Below are 24,012 nucleotides of genomic sequence, written 5' to 3'. Positions count from 1 at the left end.
CGTGTCAACCAAGACAGTCCTACAACATCCAGAGCCTTGAGGAACTCTGGGTGTATCTCATCCACCCCCGGGGCCCTGCCACCAAGGAGTTTTTTGACCACCTCGGTGACCTCAGTCCCAGAGATGGGGGAGTCCACCTCCGAGTCCCCAGGCTCTGCTTCCTCATTGGAAGGCATGTTAGTGGGATTGAGGAGGTTCCCTTCATAACACACTGAAAATTGTCACATTCTTCCATTGCATCTGTTACAGCACTACTTTGACATTTCAAAGTAGTGCTGGGGTCCCTTCACCTCACAAGCGTGTCCATGTGTTATTCCCTCATCTTGCCCCCCTTTCTTATACAGTTGTCTCACTTTGACTGATTCACTGTTTGTTTGACAGTAGGTGGTGTTGTGGGAAATGCCTTTTATATTTTATAACAAAAGCTCCCTGTGATACGTCAACACCGTTGTTTTGCGTACTACCACAGTAAATGGTAGTGTGAAGGACATGTTTGTTCGATCAGTGAGAACTATAAGAACACCGTAAAATATCCAAAGCTTGAGACAAGCTGCATGATGTCAGTCAGTAGCATTAAGCATTTCAAACTGGACAGTTCACCAAACAATGCACCTTATAAAATACAAATAGTGTGTGCAATTTTAGGAAAAATTGAGCTACTTTTTTTCTCAGTTTATTGAAGTGTTAAATGAAAAACTTTATTTAAAAATGTTATTCAAGACAAAGTAAATAAACGGCATCTGTTGATTGTGTTTTTGACTACTTAATTTCTTATTTTCTTACCATGAATCAAGTAACTAAGTTCAGTGACCATTCATACTAATCTTTCAAAAATGATCATACTTTGCGCCACACCCCAAAAATGTTTTTCTCTCACCTTAATTAAACCTTACAGTATGCATTTACACTGGCAGTGATATACCTCAGAAATCTGTTCCATTTTTGAATCATGATTATTGTTGTGTTTGCTTTCCACTTTTCTCATTTAGTAATATTCATGTGAGAAATATTGCAGAACCGAGTTTTTTATTATATGAATATATGAATATGAATATTATAATAATAAAATTATTACAGACAGACCTCAGTATGTGCTTCTCGGGATCTGCAGGTCTGACATTGTGGTCAGCAACACAGGAGAGCCACAGGGGACTGTACTTTCTCCGGTCCTGTTCAGCCTATATACATCGCACTTCCAATACAACTCGGAGTCCTGCCACGTGCAAAAGTTCGCTGACGACACTGCTATTGTGGGCTGCATCAGGAGTGGGCAGGAGGAGGAGTATAGGAACCTCATCAAGGTCTTTGTTAAATGGTGCGACTCAAACCACCTACAACTGAACACCAGCAAAGCCAATTCGCTGGTGGTGGATTTTAGGAGGACCAGGCCCCTCACAGACCCTGTGATCATCAGAAGTGACTGTGTGCAGAGGGTGCAAACCTATAAATACCTGGGGGTGCAGCTGGATGATAAACTGGACTGGACTGCCAATACTGATGCTCTGTGCAAGAGAGGACAGAGCCGACTATACTTCCTTAGAAGGCTGGCATCCTTCAACATCTGCAATAAGATGCTGCAGATGTTCTATCAGACGGTTGTGGCGAGCGCCCTCTTCTACGCGGTGGTGTGCTAGGGATGCAGCATAAAGAAGAGGGATGCCTCATGCCTGGACAAATTGGTGAGGAAGGCAGACTCTATTGTAGGCATGGAGCTGGACAGTTTGACATCTGTGGCCAGAGTGACGGGCGCTGAACAGGCTCCTGTCAATCATGGAGAATCCACTGCATCCACTGAACAGGATCATCTCCAGACAGAGGAGCAGCTTCAGCGAGAGACTGCTGTCACTGTCCTGCTCCACTGACAGACTGAGGAGATCATTCCCCCCCAACACTATGCGACTCTTCAATTCCACCTTTTGGGTAAACGTTAACACTATATAAGATTATTGTCTGTTATACCTGCCTTGCACTCTCCACCTTGCTTTTTTTTTTTTTTAACTTGCACTGCGTTTTTATCACTCTTTAATTAATATTGTTTTTATCAGTATGCTGCTGCTGGAGTATGTGAATTTTCCCTTGGCGATTAATAAAGTATCTAACTCTATCTATCTATCGCCATTGTTATTTGCCTGTTTATGGCTATGATGTCAATATGATAATAATCCTCTCCTTCCATCCTAGTATGGTACTGATTTTCTTATTTGGGTCCTCAGATTAAAATGTTTAAGAACCCTTGGCATGGTGTTTTTGTTTTCTTTTCTTTTGTCACTTCGTTTTCTGTATTATGCTTAAAGACTAAGTGTGGAAAATGCAATAAATAAAGGATGGTTATCATCTATCGGTTAAGAATGTTTCAGCTAAATAATGTTAATGGAATATCAGCCTGAGAAGAATTTATATTTGCTGAATACAAATTTGTGCCCTTTTGATAGTGAAGAGCAGGTTATCTCGGCTCCTACCATCCATAAGATATAATAGAGGCTACTTAAACTTTTATTTAAGCTTACTCACAAACATTCTTTTTTGATCATCCCTTGGATTTTCATTTTAACTTTTGTAATTAATTGTATCTCAAGCTTCCCTGGCATATTTGCAGTATTATAATATAGTGCTGTAGGATGACGAATATTAAGAATATCTCCGGTAAGATCTAAGGGCTATTCTGAAAGTGGCTATCACTCCTCCACTTGTCGTGAATGATTGAAAGCTAACAAAGGTTTATCATGCACCTATGGCCCCTGTTAAGCTGTCAAAGACCACATGACCATAGCGTATGGACGTTTTTATAACAACATTTTCTTTTTCCTATCATCATTGAGTCCTAAATGTGAAGAATGTCAAATATGTTTATTAACCAGAATGGGGCAGTGATTGGCATAGTCATCTGACAAAACTTGGACCCCAGATTACATTCTGAATGGGATTTCTGAGGGTTGCAGGGTATCTCCTGAAACACCAGTGTTCTTCACATGTGAACATGAACCATCTCAATGTTTTCCCACTCTCTGCAGTCAGGTTTGTATAAACAGACTTCTAGGACAGGAAGATATATCGTCCGACACAACAGGCTTGACTGCAGTTTGTGTGTGTGTCGTGTCATTTGATTAACTTGTAGTATGCCTAGACATGGTTGGTTAGTTTGAAAAGGAAGGGAAAATGTCTGCCCTCTGAAATAGCAGCTGTCAAAAAAATTTAAATAAAGCTGTGGATAATCCATTCATTGTCTAATCCAATTCTCCCAGCCTGTTTCTTGGAGATCTGTTTTAAGCCTATTTTACTTCTCTTTCAAATAAAAGAACAATGATTAAGTTAAATCGTTATTCTAGTGCACTAGGTTGTAGACAATTAGTTGCTGGTACTTGTATCCTTGTGTATTTAACACTTTGGCTTTAAGCAATATCTGTTTATTAAAAAAAATAAATAATAATGGGAAAGTGCTGTCTGTTTTCAGAATTTTTCATTCATTCGTGTTGTGGACCACATTTAGAGAGTATACCCATGCTGGTGTTTATTAAAACAGAGCAAAAAGAAACACTAATTTTCATTCAGGCAGTAGCATTCAAAGGCAGTGGTTATCATTAATATATTCTTTTTCCTTGAATAATTCATATGCTTCTGACTTGGGGCAGAGACTCTTGTCTGCAGATGCAAAGTAAATTGGATTTTAAATAACATTTAAATGCTGGCTGCCTTTTTTTCCATTTGCGGAGATAAGTGTCAAAAAACATCTGCCATTACGGTATAACCGTAACAAGAAACAGTTCAATTAGGTGTATATAGGAGGCAACACTGTGAATATTTATTTGATAGTTACCATCTTCATTAATTGGTTCAGTGCTGTTGACACTGAAGGCTTCTGCAGCAGGCGGTGGCATAGACAGCTTAATCTCGGGATCATGCAGCAGATTTAGGAAGACCTGTAGGGGTGGGAGAAGGTGGATGAAGGTACATTAGCCATATTTCTTTAAAACTGTTCATAAGCTCTTTTTCATATTTCACATGCTAACTCATTCCAACACTCTACCAAAGTTTAAAATATAGGCAATAACAAAAATCTGGAATGATTTATTTTATTTAAATAGGTATTCAACAACAACAACATTTATTTATCTAGCACAATGGTTCCCAAACTCGATCCTGGGGACCCATTGTTGCTGCAGGTTTTTGTTCTAACCAACTCCTGTTTTTCATTGGACTCTTAGCCTAATTAAGTGAGTCCCAGTTTCTGTGTTTTGGAGTCAATGTAGAAATTATAAACTAAGCCTGGTAGATTTTTATTAAAATGTAACAAGCAGTTATATGGGGAATATGTAGTTTTTTGTAAGTCGTTAACAGTATTTTCAACCTAATTTTCATTCTACTTTTCCAGGTGTTCTGGTTATTTAATTGATTATTTACTAATTAGTGAGTCTGACACTGAAGTCGTTGCTGCTTTCATCATCCCAGGCGCCTGCTATGCTGGTTGTTAATTGTCACTGTTAGGGTTAAATGAAGGGAGCAAACGACACAGGAGAAGGGGAAAATAATAGGAAACAACAAAAGAGAGTTAAGCATTTATAGCTTTAGAAAAAATAGAAATATTTCTAAATGTCTTATAAATATAAAATCCATACTGTTGTGTTTTTTTTCTGAAAGCAGAATAAGAGAAGAGTAAAAGAGACCAACTAAGCAAATGAGATCAGTTGTTACTGATTATTATCACTGATTGTGAATCTGGTTGGAATAAAAACCTGCAGCCACAGTGGGTCCCCAGGACCGAGTTTGGGAACCACTAATGTAACACATTTTTATACAAATGATGTAGCTCAAAATGCTTTACAATATGAAGAAGGAAAAAATATAAAAATAAAATTAGGCAATACTAATTAACAACGATAAATTAAGGTAAATTAAGTTCCGATGGCCAGGGAGGACAGAAAAACCAACAACAAAAAAAAAATCTGCAGGGGTTCCAAGGCCACGAGACCACCAAGGCCCCATGTTATCTGGGTCGAATGACACTGCTATAAATGAGTATACATGCTAAGACAAGCAACATATTGACAATAATGGCCAAGAAAATGATGGCAAATGAATGTATTCTGTGGAAGTCAAAAATTAACTTTTGTCATTTTACTTTGTATTAAGTACAAACTTTCAATTTGTTTAACCCAATGAATCCATGTCAGAGAAGAAACAATAGCTGAGATATGACAATAGGAGTTGAAAAAGATGAATTGATCAGATACCAATGTAACTGATGTGCTTGCTTAAGACTTTAGTGGAAAGTGCCTACATAACGTTTTCACATCTCTTGAATCACAATAAATGTAATTTGGTATTTTCAGATCAACTGAAAAGAACTCACAATGTGAAAACAGGTGTCTAAAAAGTAGTCTAAAGTACTGTAATAGCAATTACAGTCTGTTTACGGGGTTCCTAAGAACTGTGAGCGGAGTCAAAGAGCTCCAAATGCTCCAAAGCCTGTTTTTCACTCTCCACAGAAGAATTTTTCCAAAAAGTCTTTGGAAGACCCAGAAGGTTAGAGCCATCAAGGGTTGGCTAAATGAGGAATCAACGTAGTCCTTTGCTTGGTTCAAACCTGAAAAGGCAGATTCAGGTAAAGATCTTGTCAAGTAAAAATGTGACCTTACCAAAGAGGTCCTAAAAGGTTTACGTTAACCTTAAGTTTCTAGGAGTAAATTTTGCCCTCCCATATAGCAGTCTCAATATCATAATTTAGATAATAAAATTTGACATGGTTATGGAAGTACACCTAAAACTAAAAACACATTGAAAAAAAAAAAAAAAAATAAAAAAAAAAAAAAAATATATATATATATATATATATATATATATATATATATATATATATATATATATATATATATATATTAATGCAAAAAATCTGTATAACAGGGGTTCCCAACTTCAGTTCTCGGGTACCACTGCAATTACTGGTTTTAATTCCAACCAGTTTCACAAATAGATGGTCCAGTCTTACTTCTGAATTGTCCAATTGTTTAACTAGTCTTTTGCCTCTCTTATTTTTGCATTCACAAAATATGTGCTAGCATATTAACATGTCAGCTAAATATCATCCATCATCCACACTGACTCGCTATCAATGTCTCTGCTATTGTGAGTCAAGAATTTGTTCTTTTTTGGATCAGAATGGATTTCAGTATTGCAGTAACTCCTTGCAGGGTTGTAACCAAGCTGTCATGTCTGACTCAAACAATTAGTTCAAGGTGGACAGTTCACAGCACTTGAATTATCAAGAAAAGCCAACAAAGCAGGAGTTAAACAACAACCCTTTGATTGTTCTTTGTGTTGCGCTGAACTTCTACTCTCAGTCAAACCTCACTCAACCCCCCTTTTACAAAAGTGCATGATACTCCTTTTTATATAAAGGTAGCTATGAGCAGCACACACCATTGCATGGGTAAGCAATGTTAAGCTCTGGTCATTTTATCTGCTTTGTTTTACCAAAGTAAAAAAGACCACAGCTTTTTTACTATACAGCATGTAATAAAAAGAGTTAAATACTGCAAATCACAACTCTACCTCATTATATTATGGGGCTTGAATATATGTCCACTAGGAAGGAACAGTGAAACTTATGTTTACTCGCTGAAAAACGTTATCCTCAGTCTTATTATTACCGTGTCCTCAATGTTATGTTTAAGACAGTGTCTATTTTGTTCATTTTTCATTCTTTAATTATTATTTTATGTATTATTTTTTTGTTTATATTTGTTCTTTATATGATAATGTATTTTTTGTTAATTTTGTTTATTATTTAGTTTCTGTGTTTTATTCTACCAGATTCCTTGTATTTCATAGATGGTTCCACCTACTCATCTCTCTCTAAGGACTGCCCACACCCCTCTAAAGGTTGCGGGACCAGGCAGTTAAATGCGGTACATTGTATGCACTTGGTGTTGGTGAGTTTGCTTATTGTTATTATTGGATCTTTGATCTTCCTGCTTTTTTCTTGACCACTATATTCGGACTGTGTATTTGGTCTCTGTTTTCTTTTTTTTTTAATTGCCCTTTTTTTTAGGTAACTCCTTTTGTGCCATCTGCTTTCTTTTGTTATTCATCCATCCATTATCCATCCATCCATCCATCCATTATCCAACCCACTATATCCTAACTACAGGGTCACGGGGGTCTGCTGGAGCCAATCCCAGCCAACACAGGGTGCAAGGCAGGAAACAAACCCCGGGCAGGGCGCCAGCCCACTGCAGGGCGCACACACACACACACACACCAAGCACACACACGGGACAATTTAGAATCACCAATGCACCTAACCTGCATGTCTTTGGACTGTGGGAGGAAACTGGAGCACCCAGATGAAACCCACACAGGCACAGGGAGAACATGCAAACTCCATGCAGGGAGGACCCAGGAAGCGAACCCGGGTCTCCTAACTGCGAAGCAGCAGCGCTACCCACTGCGCCACCGTGACACCCCTTTTGCTTATTCAGATTTTTATATTTATTGAAATCATTTTTTTATTTATGAAGATTGCATGTTTGTCCTGTTCATCTTCTAGACAAGGGTTTACAGTCATCCTTTTTCTAGATGGGCATTTTTTCACACAATTGGGGCATTTAAGAACATATTTTTGAATTTTGATTTAGACGTGATTTAGAAGCCAGCCAGTGTTGATGTATCTCAAGCTACCATTGTATGCATCTTCTCTGGGCAGACTGTGGGAATGCCAGCTTGCTTTCCTGGCCATTTTGGAGGCCTCACACCACTTTGGCCATTCCTGTTGAGTGAATTACTACACTCAGCATGGGCAGCTCAGTAAGTGCTATACAATTCAATGACTGATTTGAGGTGCTTCAGTCTGTTTTATTGTGGCTGTATTGCAAAACTGGACTGTTGATTGGTGCTCAAATGGCTATGTAAGAAAACACCACAGAATGTAATAGACAAAAAGTAGGTGCTGTTTATGAACAAGTGTGCATCTATCCATAAACCACCATGTGTTTCCATGATTCAGCAAGTGTGCCATCATTTCCAGTAAAAAAATTACTTGAGTGCACATCGCATAAGAAACTAATATGATTTAAGAGCACATGTGCCACTGGTGCTGGCAGATGCTGTAATTCATGCATACTCAAATCAGGTGATATCAGGGCATACTGACAGATCTGCTGCTATATCAATCCCAGAGCAATACTTGTTACATGCCATTGTGGACTATAACCATTGAAGAAAAAGAACTTCAGAGTCAAAAGTAGGATAATATGCAACTTGAAGCTATGGAAAAGTGACAAATTTGGGGTGCACATGCTGAAAATGTCAAAACATCCCCTAAGATGGCCATTGTGAGCAGATGAGCAAACAGAAAATGTGTCCTTACCTCAAGAAATAGTACCAAGAATCTGTGATAAAATGTGTTATTTTCAGTTAGGTTTTGTTATCTTAAGCATGCCTCAGAAATATGGAAGATGGATTTTATTACCTCGAGACCTTTGTGCTTCAGTGTGGATGTATTCGGTAAGATTTAAAACTTTTGTTTTCACATTTGGATTCCAGCTCCATCACCTCCATTTTAAAACAGAACAGGTTAGGTACTTTTTAAATGTTACACAAATGCTTCATTTTAAAACAGCATTATAGGTCCCCGGGGAAAGCAGTGCACTGGGGCCCCTACCTACACAACCACTCGCGGGAATAAAAATGTAAATGGTCGATAAAATTAAACATATATTTATTTTATTGGTACTTCCAAAAAATCAGTGTTTATACATTAAAATACATGCTGTACAGCAAAGATTAATCAACACAAACATCTGAACAATATACTATGAGCCAAGAGAAACACAAAAATTTCAACATATAAATGATACTCAATTGGTAAACCATACAGACGGAGATGGCACAGTATGAAATTACTATGAATTATTTATTATTAATCAAGTGTTCAACACAAACATTTGTGAAATTTCTTTGCAGAGAATTGAGTTGAAGTGACATAAACATATACGCTTTTATGTTATGTAGTGTGTGAGATCCGTACACATAATAATAATAATAATTCATTACATTTATATAGCGCTTTTCTCAGTACTCAAAGTGCTATCCACACAGCGAGGAACCGGGAAGCGAACCCACAATCTGCCACAGTCTCCTTACTGCAAAGCAGCAGCACTACCACTGCGCCACCTGTGAGGACGTGAGGTTTCAGAGGTGACAGTGATACTAAATCAGAGGCGAATGCCAATGTCCACTTGTAACACAATAACAAATATTTATAGTTTAGTATAGTATAGTATTTATTTATTGACAGCAAGTCACAACATACATACATAGATTAGCATGGGGCCCCTATGCTCGTGGAGCCCCCAGGCAATTGCACAGCATGCCCATGCGTTAAGATGGCCCTGTTTTAGAATACAGCTTTATGTGTCAAATTAATATATGCCATAACCGTGAAGAAATAACTGACTTGAAAAATACCAAACATACTCTTCAATGCCTGAATCGATTCCTGAAGGGAGAGCTCTCTGAGGGGTACTGGCAAGGGTGTCCTCGCACAATCAGAAAATATGCAATCTCTAAATCACAAGTGCCAAAGCGTTTCTTTGACAGCTGCAGAGGTCTGGCATTTTGTCTACAGAATAGGGGCCTTCAAATGCCAGCTCAGCGGCATTGTCTCATGATCTGTAACAGGACACATGGATTATGAAATAGATGAAAACATTACTAAATGTTATTCTAAAGTACACTGCTATTTTTAAAACTCTGGAAGTCTCACAAATCCCTTTGTTTAGTTAGAATACATCTTTGGCATTTCCACTCCTCTGATAAGTTGACCTCTCTTGGCTCTCTCAGCATTCAGACCTCTGCTATATAATATATATATTACCTTCTTCCTTTCAACAACAGTTTGTAATGGTCTTTTGGGTAAAAGAGAAAATCTTGTAGCATGCATAACAAAGTGTAAAGCATTTTTCCTATAAGGTCACCACTTCAAAATCAATTTGCAAAATGACATAAATGACTTCATCATGTAATTGTTTCTGTTCTCTATACTGTAAGGTCAGTATGAGGTCCAACAGAAGTGTTAAATGTAAGTTCTGATATGAAAGGTATACAGTAACTGCAGAAAATAAGTAGTATGTTAACATTTTTAATAGTGACGGTTTTGTCACACAGCAGAATTCACTGCAGATTACTGGCCTTGCAGTGGAAAACTGGCTAATTGCCCCATTTTATTTGGTTGAGTTGTTGCCTGGCTTGCTTCTGACAAGAAGTGCTGAAGTGTATATTATTCTAAGTTTGCATCCCAAGGCACAGAGAAGTGAGGAACTAGTTGACAAAAAGGCACATCTTACTCTGCCAAGTGAAGAGAGTGTAGCCTTTTTAGAAGATCTAATCCAGACCTTCAAAATGATTAAAGACACGGATAAAGTGAACCCAGCAGAATTCTTCCAATTAAATAGTGAAACTCATGCATTTGGACAGGCAGTGTTAATTTGAGAAGAATGGCATTCAAGGCAGAAACTGAGAAGTGTTTTTAGGACAAATAACTTGACAGACATGATGATGAGGCAGAGAAGATGAGCTGGCTAGCGTTATGGCCTTCCCAGGGTCCTGTCCCCGGTCTCTGTTTTCCATTGTTAAGTCTGTTTATCTTGTTATTTTTTTTGATGGGTCTTGGTTATTTTTGTATGTTAATGTTTTAGTTAATTTCTATTTTTTTTTTTACTTTCATATAAAATTTTTTAGATTTTAGACTATTATGTTATTGTTAAGTAAGTTGTCTTTTATATGTTGAGACATAGTGTAGAATTAAGTGCTTTTTGCGTATTACAAGTGTTTTTTTACTCAAGGATTGCATTTTTGTGGCTTATTTCTCATTTTGACAAAGTTTATTTTAATGACCATCTTGTTTACGTGTCACTATTCAGATACTTCATGCTACTCTGATCGTTATGATAACTATGTCATAGATGTAATTCTGTTCAGTGCGTTATCCCTCAGTGGATGCCCTACGTCTCATTTCTCTTTAGTGACAGTTAGCTTATTAACCAAGTAGGCCTTAGAGCTAGGCTTGTTTTTGCTTTATGAAGTTTATTTTGTCTTACACTCTTAAATAACACCTTGTCCTCTGATTTTTGGTTGCCTGTCTAGTTTTGATCTTCCAGTTTTGAACTTTTGCTATTCCTGACTATGTTTTTATCTAAAGAAGCTTCTCTTGGTCTTTTGATTTTCTCACAATAATCTTGAGACACTCTTCATATCTCATAACATAAAGATCAGAGGTGCCTCAAATTTGTGTTGAGGCATTAGCTCCAATTTTTGGATTGTTGAATTCATTTTGGATATCTATTGAGGTTCTTGTAAGTTTTCTTTTGCATTCATTTTCTGGTTTTTGGATTTTTCGCTCAATTTCACTATCCAGGGATTATTCCCATTTTGTACGCCATGGTTTGTAGGGTAGGCTGCAGCTTCCCTGTGACCCTGCTCAGGATAAAGCATGTCTGGAATATGGATGGATGGATGAATGGATGGATATCACATTACAGAGAACGTCTATGAAAACAAATCCTTTATTTTTAAAGTGTTTGCTCTTTCTTCATTAGCTGGGTTTGATGGTTTGCTCCTCTCTAGAGTGCATTTTGAGATATTTTGAGACATTTGTCCTTAGGAACCTCTAGTTCACAACACTGGCATTTTATTTTTTAAGTTACTACAGATCTCTATTTTTGTCAAGAATTTTCATAACACTTAAGTATTGATTTCCCTACTCAGTTGCCACCAGGCTTCTAATAATTTGACAAATTACTAGGGTATAGGTGCCGTATGTTCTTTGATGAAATGGTGTTACATTCAGGGTTAGTTCCTGAACCTGGGCTTCGTCTGGGCTCCCTATGACTTAGTAATAGATTAAGCAGATTTTGACTATGGATAGATTGATGATACATGTTTTCATTAGTTTCCATCTGTTTTATTAGTCTGCTATAGGCAATTTAGGGTCATGGGCATCTAGTGTCGCTTTGGAAAGAATCTAGAATCTATGGAAGAAATGTGCTCAAACACAAAAAGATTAAGCAAACTCCACCCAAGTGAAAGCTACTCATGAATGTCATAACTATGTAGGTACTACGGGGTGTAAACCATACCCAATGCACCGACATGTCATTGAGAGGCATTTATGTATTTTACATTTCTTTTAACATTTATGTCATAAACAGGCCTTGAGAGAATTGCTCATGAATGGACAGCCTAGTCAGTTTCTATTTGCTTTTATGCTATCTATATTACTAAACAAAGGTTGTATATATGCACGGATGTCAGAGGCCAGAAGCACCGCAAGCGCACACGCACTGTGCCTCAGCGCCACAGAGTCAAACCCAGCGGCTTCCCAGAGTCAGGTGGTGCCCAAACAACACAACACAACCTGTAAACTAAACTTCAGGTCACAATACAACCGCCACCCGAACGAGAACGCGCACACCACCCCATATACAATCTTCGTTTAGTAATGTTTGTATATATGCAAGGATTGCAGATGCCAGAAGCAAGCCATGCACAATACAACCGCCGCCCGAACACTAACTCACACACCTTTTTGTGTCAGCTACAACCGGGGTAGCGGCTAATTTGTTGATAAATGGTCTGACATGTCACTCTTTATTCAAGCTTCCAGTTCCAATCACGGAAACATCGGTTTCAACTATGAAAATAGAAAGTGACAGTGCAAATGAGATCCGTCTGGCAAAACTATTGATTTTAGAAAAATGTACAATGGCATCCAGTCATTTACTCAATATCATTGATAAACTTCTCAGAGCATTAATGGGTAATAATATTCCCTTTGGAGGAAAAGTACTTATATTAGGAGGAGATTTTCGACAGTGCTTGGCTGTTGTTCCGCACGCCATGTGTTCAGCTATTGTTCAGTCCAGTTTGAAATACGCAGAAAATTGGCATTACTTTGAGAAATCAAGCTTGGTAGAGAACATGCGGTGTAAAGATCCAGAATATACCAATTGGTTGTTGCAACTAGGAAATAGAAACCATACCAATGTGTTTGAAGTTCACCCAGATATTATTCAAATCCCTCACGCCTTTATTTGCGACAACTTGGTAACAAAGGTTTTTGGTGAAGCAATATCATTACACCAGATACCACTTTTGACGCACCGGGCTATATTATGTACAAAGAATATTGATGTTGACCAGATAAACAACCAAGTGATTGCATTGCTTCCTGGAGAAAACCACGTCTTTCTAAGTACTGACAGTGTTGATTCTGAAGACAAAACTGACCATCTTAATTTCCCATTAGAATATTTAAACACTATTAACCCGGCCGGATTACCACAACACAATCTTAACCTTAAAGTAGGGACAATAGTCATGCTATTAAGAAACCTTAATACTAAACAAGGTTTATGCAACGGTACACGGTTGGTCATGAAAGAAAATATTATTGAGGTACAAGTGCTTACGGGATCCCATACTAGCAATACTGTTTTGATTCCCAGAATTGACCCTACAAGTTCTGACCTGGAATTACCTTTTAAACTTAAACGACGCCAATTTCCCATTAACGCTGCATTTGCCATGACGATCAACAAATCCCAAGGACAAACCATGGACAAAGTAGGCATTTATCTATCTGAGCGTGTATTTGGACATGGACAACTTTATGTTGCCTTTTCAAGAGTTTGGCGTTCCTGTGACGTTAAAGTGAAGGTTTTAACTACTCCATACCAGGGACAGCTAATTCAACGACAGGAAACCATCTTTACCAAAAATGTTGTTTATAAAGTAATTTTTGATTAACTATTTTGAATTTACCATTTTATGAATTTTTTGTTTCCAATTTACTTCATTTAAACCTTTGCACTCCGATATTTTTTTTACTTATAAGTGCAGCAACTCAAAGACATTTTGGACAAAATGATATAATAATTACATTTCAATTTTACTTTTAATAAATTGGTTAATTTTAGTACAAATATATTTATTTAATTAAATGAAAACTTTCCCAGGATGCTCCCTCCCTCCATCATTTTTCATCCCTCCAAAGATCGGAGGGAACAGAAAGTGATTGCCATTCTTGTATTTGCGATTCTTTAGAGAATCGGGGGTTTACTGGTTCTTACATAACTTATTACAGTGAGGAAAGATTTTGTTAACTACAACCAGACAAGGATGAACCACATGATAACACATGCTGGGGACTGAAATCACCAAGTGAGTTTTCATTGACTCCTCTGAAATTAACTGGGGGCCTCCCTTTTATGCTAACCTCCCACTCCCATTGATTTGGGTGATGATTTGGGACATGATAAACTGAGGCCTCCTGACCCACCAACCCCACTGTCACCACTACCCGCCACCTCCTTGCTGTTAGGCCAAGATACAGTAAATGTTGTTTTTATGGTCACCACTCAACTGGGCCAAATCCAATGTAATGAATTTAGAACATTTTGCAGTGATCTGTTTTCACTTCATCATTAAACAGTCTTGTTCTGTTGATTGGTGTCAAAAATGCCAAATTAAACTACTATGATTCAATGTTGTATAACAATAAAAATTTAAAACTTCCAAGGGGGTGATAGGCACTGTATGACAGAAAAATATATATTTTATAAATGGTCATCATTGGACCATCCTTCATCCATAAATCAGTAGCTTATTTTGAATATTTTGGGCCTGTTTGCCCATTTTTGTCCAAACAAAGATGTCTTCTGTGAAACATCGTGTGACAATGACCCAGGGAGCTTACCTCACCATATGGTTCATTAGGACCTCTAATTAATAACAAATTAAAATGACCAGGGAACTTGCTGCCTGACGCACATATATGCAACTTTTCCTTGCACACTGAGACAATGAATGTATTGAAAATGAAAGAACTCTGTTAAGAGACTACATGTCAGAGGAGTCAAACACTTCACCACTGCTAATCATGTTTTGCTCCCCGAGGCTGCTTGAAATAACCAGTAACTTTGTGATTTATTTTATATTAGCTAAAGCAGCATTCTCTGTTTGCAGCACCCACATGAGTTCAGTTCTATTATACTTTTATGATTTAAAGCCTGTTTGGACTTTCTAATATAATGACACTTTTGATAAAAAGATCATGAAAGAAAAAAGTTGCTAAGACAATCTGTTTTCAATCCTAAAGTTAACTTGGGGCAGTAGAATCTATTTGTTATTGAACTACATGTAAACTTTTTAACAGGCAATCAGAGTGATGCACTGAACTTTAAACCATGAAGATGCTAATTCAATTACTGCCTGGGACTACCTGCATAATCCTGCCTGTGGTTCAATTATATGGATGCATAAAAATGAGAGATGGAAAATCTCTTTCCATTATGCAGCAATAAAAAGTAAGCAGAAAGGTAAACAAATACATTTTATCTTTTTTTAATTGCACCTTTACTTATATTTATTATTGTATATTTGGCTGACATTTTTATCTAAGACAACTTCGAAGAACAAAGTACTTTGTACTATTGTATTATATAGGATGAGCCAAAAAGAAGTACCACATTTCAAACGTTTATTCTACAAAAACACTACATGATAAAATAAATTTCATTACAACACAAGAAAGGTTATACAAAACAGATTTTTTTCTCTGTGTTTCAAAAATGATGTCTTCAAGGTGGTGACCATTGTTAGCAATACACGATTTCTGAATGCTTGAATGACTCGTTCGGCCATTTCAAGGGTAATAGCGGCGATTTTGTGATGAATAACGTTCTTTACTGCGGTGGGTTGGCACCCTGCCCGGGATTGGCTCCAGCAGACCCCCGCGACCCTGTGTTTGGATTCAGCGGGTTGGAAAATGGATGGATGGATGGATGGATAATGTTCTTTAGGGCTTTCAAGGTTTTGAGGTCAGTGTGTCTATACCTTCGACTTAAGATAGCCCCACAAGAAAAAATCACATGGAGAGAGATCAGGTGAACGTGAAGGCTACCTGACATCGCCATGCAGGGAGATCAGCTTCCCCAGAAATATTTCCCACAAATCTTGCATGTATCTCAACGCCCTTTGAGCTGTTGCTCCACCCTGTTGAAACCAGGCATCCACCACATCCATTTCTTCCAGTTGGGGCCACAGAAAGTTCTCTAGCATTTCAAAGTAACGTTTTGAAGTGACGGTGACTGTTGCTCCCCCCTCCTCAAAAAAGTAAGGGCCTACAATACCAAATTCTGCAAAGGTGCACCAAACTGTAACACACTCACTGTGCAGGGGTCTCTGATGAAGTTCACGAGAATTGGTTTCAGCTCAATAGCGAAACTTTTGCTTATTTACACAACCATTGAAATGGAAATGTGCCTCGTCACTGCAAATGATGAGGGCATCTCGATGAACGATTTGCAGAATGTTCACGCACAACTCTCTTCGGCTTTCCCAGTCTCTCACAGTGAGTATCATTGTGTATGGATGGAAATTAAGGTCCTCATGCAAAATTCTCCTCAGAGACGTGTTGGAAATGTACGTTGTATAAGGCCGAAGCATGTTTGCACGCTGAACGTCTAGGAGGCTGCAAAACTGATGCCCTTACAGCTTGGATGTTTACAGGCGTTTGTACAGTCCAAGGACGGCTTGGAGATTGTTTTGTTCAATGTTGTACCCGTCTGTCTAAATTTAGCCACCCACTGAAGAATTGTTTTCCCATTTGGATGTCACGGATAGGAGGAATGCTGAAGTGCGTTTGGAAGGCGCGTTACTGATCATGGATTTGTTGTTTTTGACAATGAAAGCCCGGTGCACACTGGACCAAAGCATGTTGGCAACTGAAAACTACAAGGGATCGCCTATCAAAGGACCCCCCACCCCAACTCACCTCGCGCAATAACCTTGAGAAATGTGGTACAGTACTTCATTTTGGTTCACCCTGTATTTCTGAGATGGCATTGATAGCCTGACCATCTAGCTCAGTGAAGACAATTACTTGTGTTCTGTTTCATGTATTGTATTTACTCCATCTTTTGACACTCATTGCACACCCAGTCTGCCTGCAATGGATTTTTCCTTATAAGGGTTTTTTTTGTTGGAAGTTTTTTTCTTGTCTGCTTAGGGAGTTGAGGCTGGGGGCTTGTCAAAAAACAGGGTCTGTTAAAGCCAATTAAGGCATTCATAGTGTGATCTGGGACTAACAAATACATTGTTGTTGTTGTCTGAGCACGGTGGCCTGCTAAAATAGCCACTTTGAAATGGTCAGAGGTGACTTGAGGAAGACATTTTTCTCTTCATATTGTATACTTCAGCATAAGACCTGTGAATCCTTCATATTCAAAAGTAATTTCCCCAGTGTATCAGAGCATCTTAATATGCCACACTGCACAGAGATGAATAACCGATCTACTGATGTTTTACAAGTCTTATGAAGACCAAAAGAAGTTTTTGTTAAAGTCTTGTTACATAAGAGTAAATGAGTAATGGATGTGCTTCTGCAGTACCTAAAGTAAAATGTTACCCAGGTATTTAATTCAAACTAATGCAAAGTGCACATTTTTTTAAATCGGATGGGTGGCTAGCTGGCATTATGATAAAAGACACCCTGAAGTAACTTAACCCACTGAGAAAAATGTCCTGAATTCCCTGCCTTTGGAGTCAATTATAAACTGTCAGGATTATCAATAACTTTCAAAAGCTATTCAGGAGAAAAGCAGAAATGTCAAAATAGAATTGTAAATGCTGGGCAAATAGGTGAAGGTTGGCATTGTAATAAAATATGTGGTGGCATTCGCATACAGCAGTTGATCAAAACAAAAAAGAACATTTTTGGAATACTTGGAGTTGCTACTATGATACTGAGGAAATGGTTCAGAAAAAGAGCATGCGGGTGAATAATCTCATTTTATGAATGCTGTGCTGAAAATCTGTGTCACAACCTGAAAAAATAGAATAACTGATCAACTCCCTCCCCACCATCAAAAAATGTATAAAGCCTAATTATACTATTAATATTTGTGTGTACACAACACATATGATTTCTAATTGGTATTTCGCTACTTTAGTGAAATTGAAAAATTAATTTGTCATGGTTACTGTGAATCTCCTACAAAAAGAATGACAGTCTCTGAGAGAAACAACGACATTATTTATCATGACATCAGCATGAAGGATCTCTATAATACCGGAAAAATTATATAAAGGTACTGATTCAGCCCCAGGATGGAAAGATTTGTGGGCATAGTTTTTCATTGTAAGGCTGTGTCAATGCACAGTGCCACAGGAAAATATGAAGTCATTCTCATCTCATTCTTAATGTATCCATGTGGGTGTTCTCTGGGTACTCCAGTTTCCTCCAGTTTTCTGAACACAAGCAGGTTAGGTTATTTAGAATGTTTTATCAGGACATGTGGGAGAGAATGTAAGACCGGCCTGGTTTGAGTGTTTGTCCAATGATGTACTAGATAGATAGATAGATAGATAGATAGATAGATAGATAGATAGATAGATAGATAGATAGATAGATAGATAGATAGATAGATAGATAGATAGATAGATACTTTATTAATCCCAAGGGGAAATTCACATATTTCAGCAGCAGCATACTGATAAAGAACAATATTAAATTAAATAGTGATAACAATGCAGGTATACAGACAGAAAAAGTGTCCAGGGAACTAGTCCACATAAAAGAAAGTGGTAGGAGTTGACAGTGAAATAGAGAAAAATACAGAAAAAAGGTAAAAAGATAAAGGCTGCCACTAGTGTCTCAGCCACAGGTGCTTCCTGCCCTGTATTTCATGTTGCCAATGTGTGCAATGTCACTCAGTATCTTGTATTGGACAAAGCAGTTTGAAGAATACGATGATTAACATTGACTTATTAAACTTAAAAAGTTTGAATGGTCTGTCCTAAAAAAGTAGTGTCACTATAAAATTCCAACAGGATCTTGCCTGAAGAAGGAGCCAGAGTTTCCTCGAAAACTTGCATGTTGTAATCTTTTAAGTTAGCCAATAAAAGGTGTAATTTTGCTTGACTTCTCATTACATCCATACAACACCCTAGTACTACAGTCTTAAAGAGTCAAAGCTAACAGAATAGTGGAATATTTATTTGGATAAATAGAAACAGTAATAAAGAGAAACAACATGTCCCTGATAACCACATAACAGGAAAATAACTCATCCCAACAAACCAAAGCCAAAGGAAATCTAACCATTGGCTAATTTGCTTATGCTTTCAAATTTAGTAACAAGGACCACATGACCTTTGGGTCTTCTCAGCTTTACAAACAACACACACAATCCCACAATAGACCTGTCACCATGGCCTAGGACTGTGTATGATGAGTTCCTTAAAGAAAATTGCTGGTAATACAAAAAAAAATAAGACACAGCAATATTGATTGCACAACTTGGGTCCCATGTGCTGAAAAGTGGCAGCTTTATCTGTCTCCATTTACTTTGTAATATTTAAAAATAGTGGGAATTTTTTTTAACTCCTTGTGACTTATATAGTGCCTACATTAACAGTTTGCATCAATGAACAGAGGTCTCCAGAGTTATGAGGCAGTAGTGGATTACTTGTAGATAAGTCCGATTCATTACTGGACCTGTGACTGTGGGAGACTGAGCCCCTGCTCAGCAGCATTATGGAAACTGCACTCTAAAAACATGACGGTGGCTGCTAATCTGTCTTATCCGTATTTTCTTTTGACAATTTAATGGGATTTACCCAGGTGGTACCTCAACTCTTCATACTCTGATTGTATTTTTCATTACTACACATTACTTATTCCATCCTATTACATCTAAATTAAGCATCTGTTTAATATTCTAACACATATTAATTAAACCCTATGACATTGTGATCTGTAGCAAGAGTAGGGAGCAGGTTGAGGAGACCCTGGAGAGGTGGAGATATGCTCTAGAGAGGAGAGGAATGAAGGTCAGTAGGAACAATACAGAATACATTTGTGCAAATGAGAGGGAGGTCAGTGGAATGGTGAGGATGCAGGGAGTAGAGTTGGCGAAGTTTAAATACTTGGGATCAACAGTACAGAGTAATGGGGATTGTGGAAGAGACGTGAAAAAGAGAGTGCAGGCAGGGTGGAATGGGTGGAGAAGAGTGTCATTAGTGATCTGTGACAGACGGATATCAGCAAGAGTGAAAGGGAAGGTCTACAGGACGACAGTGAGACCAGCTATGTTATATGGGTTGGAGACGGTGGCACTGACCAGAAAGCAGGAGACAGACCTGGAGGTGGCACAGTTAAAGATGTTAAGATTTGCACTGGGTGTGACAAGGATGGACAGGATTAGAAATGAGGACATTAGAGGGTCAGCTCAAGTTGGACAGTTGGGAGACAAAGTCAGAGAGGCGAGATTGCGTTGGTTTGGACATGTGCAGAGGAGAGATGCTGGGTATATTGGGAGAAGGGTGCTAAGGATAGAGCTGCCAGGCAAGAGGAAAAGAGGAAGGCCTAAGAGAAGGTTTATGGATGTGGTGAGAGAGGACATGCAGGTGATGGGTGTAACAGAACAAGATGCAGAGAACAGAAAGATATGGAAGAAGATGATCCGCTGTGGCAACCCCTAACGGGAGCAGCTGAAAGGAGAAGAAGAAGAAGATAAACTTAATAAATCTATATGTATAAAACTTCCCTAAAATAGTTCAAAGGAATTGACTTAGTAACAAACATACCAAGTCTAATCTTTGTGAGTGTTCTTTGTAATTGACAGCATGTGTCGGGTCTTTCTCTTTTACTCTTTCAGCCTGTTAATTGGCTAAGATGAAATGGCCCAATATGACAACACCTGGGGGTGGGAGTGGGCCTTCCTGCCTTGCACCTAATGCTGCCTGGATATGCACTGGTCATGAACTAGAGTAGTGGGCTAGGGGTTGAATAAATTAATACTGATCCTCAACACAAGCTCTCCACAACGAAGTGAGCTAAGCCCCCCTCACTGCTTGTTCATTTCTGATTGTGGGAGCAGACAGTCAATAGTTCTAGCTAACTAACTAACTACTTCTTTTGTGTGAGTGTGTGACTGTGTTTGTGTTGGTATTGTACTATTGTCAAATATCTGAGGAGACATGCAAGTGAGAATTTGTATTATGTACACTATGTACTATATGAACATGACAATAAACTTGAAATGGTATATTTTCTAATGAGTTTTTTTTCTTAGATTACTGTTCAACTTCATAAAATTTACTAGAATTTTACAACATTTAGAGAACTTTAATAATTAAATATTAAATAGTTTACAAATACATTCTAAGCCTATATATTTGTTATACAGCATATACTATATGGCTCAAACACAGAAAATAAACTATATTGATGTTAGGAATAGCATATGAAATAGGCAACCAAGACATGAGGGACAAAAAAAGAAAGTAAAAATAATATTTAAAAATCATTTAAAACTGAAAAACATGCACTAAGCCAACTTAAATTAAGATGCCAGCTGTGCTAAGAAAGTTTTGTTTTCTTTTTTGAATCCAACTGAGGCATAACAGCTAGGATTGTTACTTTGTGAATACCTTGCTGCGGCTGACGTCACAGACATTACGTGACACATATGTAAGTTGTGAACACAAACAACAAATTAAAAAATAAATGTTTTCAGAGTTTTAAACACACTTAAAAATAACTCTCTTCTTAATTATAAAAAACACAGACACAAAATAACAAATCAGACACCAGAGGTCAGCAAATAAGGTTTTGGCAGAGACAGAGGAGAGACTACACAGTGCAGACATTATAGGAACAGTTAACCAGGGCAGACAGGGCTTTGGTGTCTTAACTAGGGCAAACGCTAGAGATCACTGCAACCTAATTCAGTAAAAGCTCCTGACTGTGGAAGAAGAGGGCAACCAAATCAGGATAGTGTCCTGAATGGCGTCCAAGGAAAATTTCTAGGCTGGAAAGACATGTGGAACATAGAGGAGAGTTGAATCAAATTCCTCCTATGTTCCACACATGGTGTCTTACACCCAGCAAAAACTCTACATCAGTAGGGGCTGATGGAGAATCAGAGTTGTGCCCATTTGTTGAAGACCAGCAAGCCTTAAGCACATATTATCAACCTGCCAGTCAAACCTTGCTGACGGAAAAATTAGGCAAAAGTGGCTGGGGGCATGGAGAAGGAGAGGAAGAAGAGTTGAAACAACAGTAAAACCAAAGGGCCCTGCTTCATCAGATTTATAAAACCAGGAAAAAGCTCTAAAAGAATATCAACTAGCACAGAAGTCCTGGCATCAGCTGCTGACTAGGAGATGATGGTGGATCTCAGCAAGCAACTAAAATTCTCAGAGGTGATTACCAGGTGAATATTGTTCTATGCTCTAGGGCAACAAAACAAGTGGTGCTCCTTGAATTTATTGTGCTGTGGGAGGACAGGATGGAGGAAAGCCATGAAAGAAAGGGTGGAAAGTACCAAACACTTATCCTTGAATGCCAACAGAGGATGGCATGCATGAAATCTTCCAGCAGAAAGAAGCTGCAGAGGATTTCCTGGCCATGTCACTATGGAGAACCTTTTCCATTTTGGAGGAAAACAGATACAATTCGAAAGAAGCGTGTGGGTAACATCACCAACCAAGCAGAGTAAGCTTCGAAGGGAGCTGTGGCTGAAGTATACAGGAAAGGTAGGTAGAGCTGAGTGAATGTGAGGCATGAGGAGCCAAGAAGGTGGTCCCAGGATTGCGGTGGGCTCAGATCACTGAAATACCTGGAAAGGGGAGTGCCCAGCTGTTGACTCATACTATGAAGCTCTGTCAAAAAGTAAACTTATAAAGGTGTGACTGCTTGCCATCATCTCATGAAAGGTTCAAGGGACTTCCCTGCTAATTTTGATAGTGATAAAACCACGGTATTGCAGATAAATATTAATATGGTAGACTGTTAATGACTGTTTTGAGGTATGATAATTATAGTCACTAATCATGGTGGTGTAGACTGATGACGTGTTGTATGTTAAGGATTTCACTGAAATCTATACATAAGGATCAAAATCTTTTTTAATGTATGTCACAGGTGGCTGGGTGCGACCCGCAATCAGCCGCCTATTTAAGGAGCCGCCACCCGGCAATCAAGGCTGGAGTCAGGTAGGAGGTTGACGAGGTCGGTGCAGAAGAGGCGGAGAAGAGAGGCCCTGAGTGTTGTGTGTTGGAAGAGAGAGAGAGAAACTGCCTGTGAAGAGCCGGGGACTGTGAGAGACTGTGGGGGTTTGGTGAGGTGCACTAGTGACTTTGTAAATAAACGTGTTGTGATGGACTGGAACGTGTCTGCCTGTCTGTGTCCGGGACGCACCCTTTCACAGTGGCGTAGTCGGCAGGATGCTCCACCTGGGTCAAGGTGGGGACCTGTATTGTTGGAGAGTTTTGTGAAAGGCCCGGCACAACAGGCAACCTCGCCCACGTGCCGCAAGGGCGGCGTGCACCCAACCCTGCATCTATTGAGTGTGTCGCGGACAACGGGAGGTCCGAAGTTAGACTTATTATTGTTTCAGGGGCAGCTCGAGAGCACGGCGGCAGCAAGGAGGGCTGCCGGGAAGGAGACGCTGCACACACAACAGCCGCAGCAGCCGCGGAGTTGCCCTGAACCTCGCCCTCGAGTGTGGAATGAGGGCGAGGAGGCCGCAGACCGGAAGTCCCTCCTCGTAACAGGCACGGGATTGGGCAGCATGTCCTGTCATCCCGCCAACGATTGGTCAGAGGCGGGAGCAGGGAATGTCCATCTCGTGCCAGGAAGAAACCCGAGTGGGCCGCAGGGAAGGGCCCATAGAGAACAGTCGGTAAGTGGAACTACTCATAAGGTAAGCCCACCGCCGGCTGCTTCTCTCTCCTTGGCGGCGATTTTACAGGGCCTGCAAGAACAACTGCGCCTTGTGCTGTCGCCGCCGGCCGAGCGATGTGCCCTCCGGGTGGAGACGCTGGAGTCAGGAGGGATGGCAGTGGCGTCGGATCGAGGGCCGCAGGCAGGAGAGGATCGGCGCACTGCAGGAGCTCCTGGACGGAGAGGCACAGCGGGGAAGGTAAGGGAGACCGACCCCGTGAAGCTCC

The 24,012-nt window shown here is 39.2% G+C and overlaps 1 protein-coding gene across 1 annotated transcript in view; it reads right to left on the bottom strand.

Moving 5' to 3' along the window:
* Window positions 1-24,012, bottom strand: part of LOC114663796 (ATP-binding cassette sub-family A member 13-like) — a 488,511-nt gene that overhangs the window by 321,920 nt on the left and 142,579 nt on the right. Inside the window, exon 24 of the mRNA XM_028817717.2 lies at window positions 3,815-3,917. Within this exon, the coding sequence (XP_028673550.2) occupies window positions 3,815-3,917 (103 nt within the window). The remainder of the gene's footprint in view (window positions 1-3,814; window positions 3,918-24,012) is intronic.

Source organism: Erpetoichthys calabaricus, chromosome 13 (assembly GCF_900747795.2).
Source record: "Erpetoichthys calabaricus chromosome 13, fErpCal1.3, whole genome shotgun sequence".
Lineage (NCBI taxonomy): Eukaryota > Metazoa > Chordata > Cladistia > Polypteriformes > Polypteridae > Erpetoichthys > Erpetoichthys calabaricus.
This window is presented reverse-complemented; position numbering and strand designations above follow the sequence as displayed.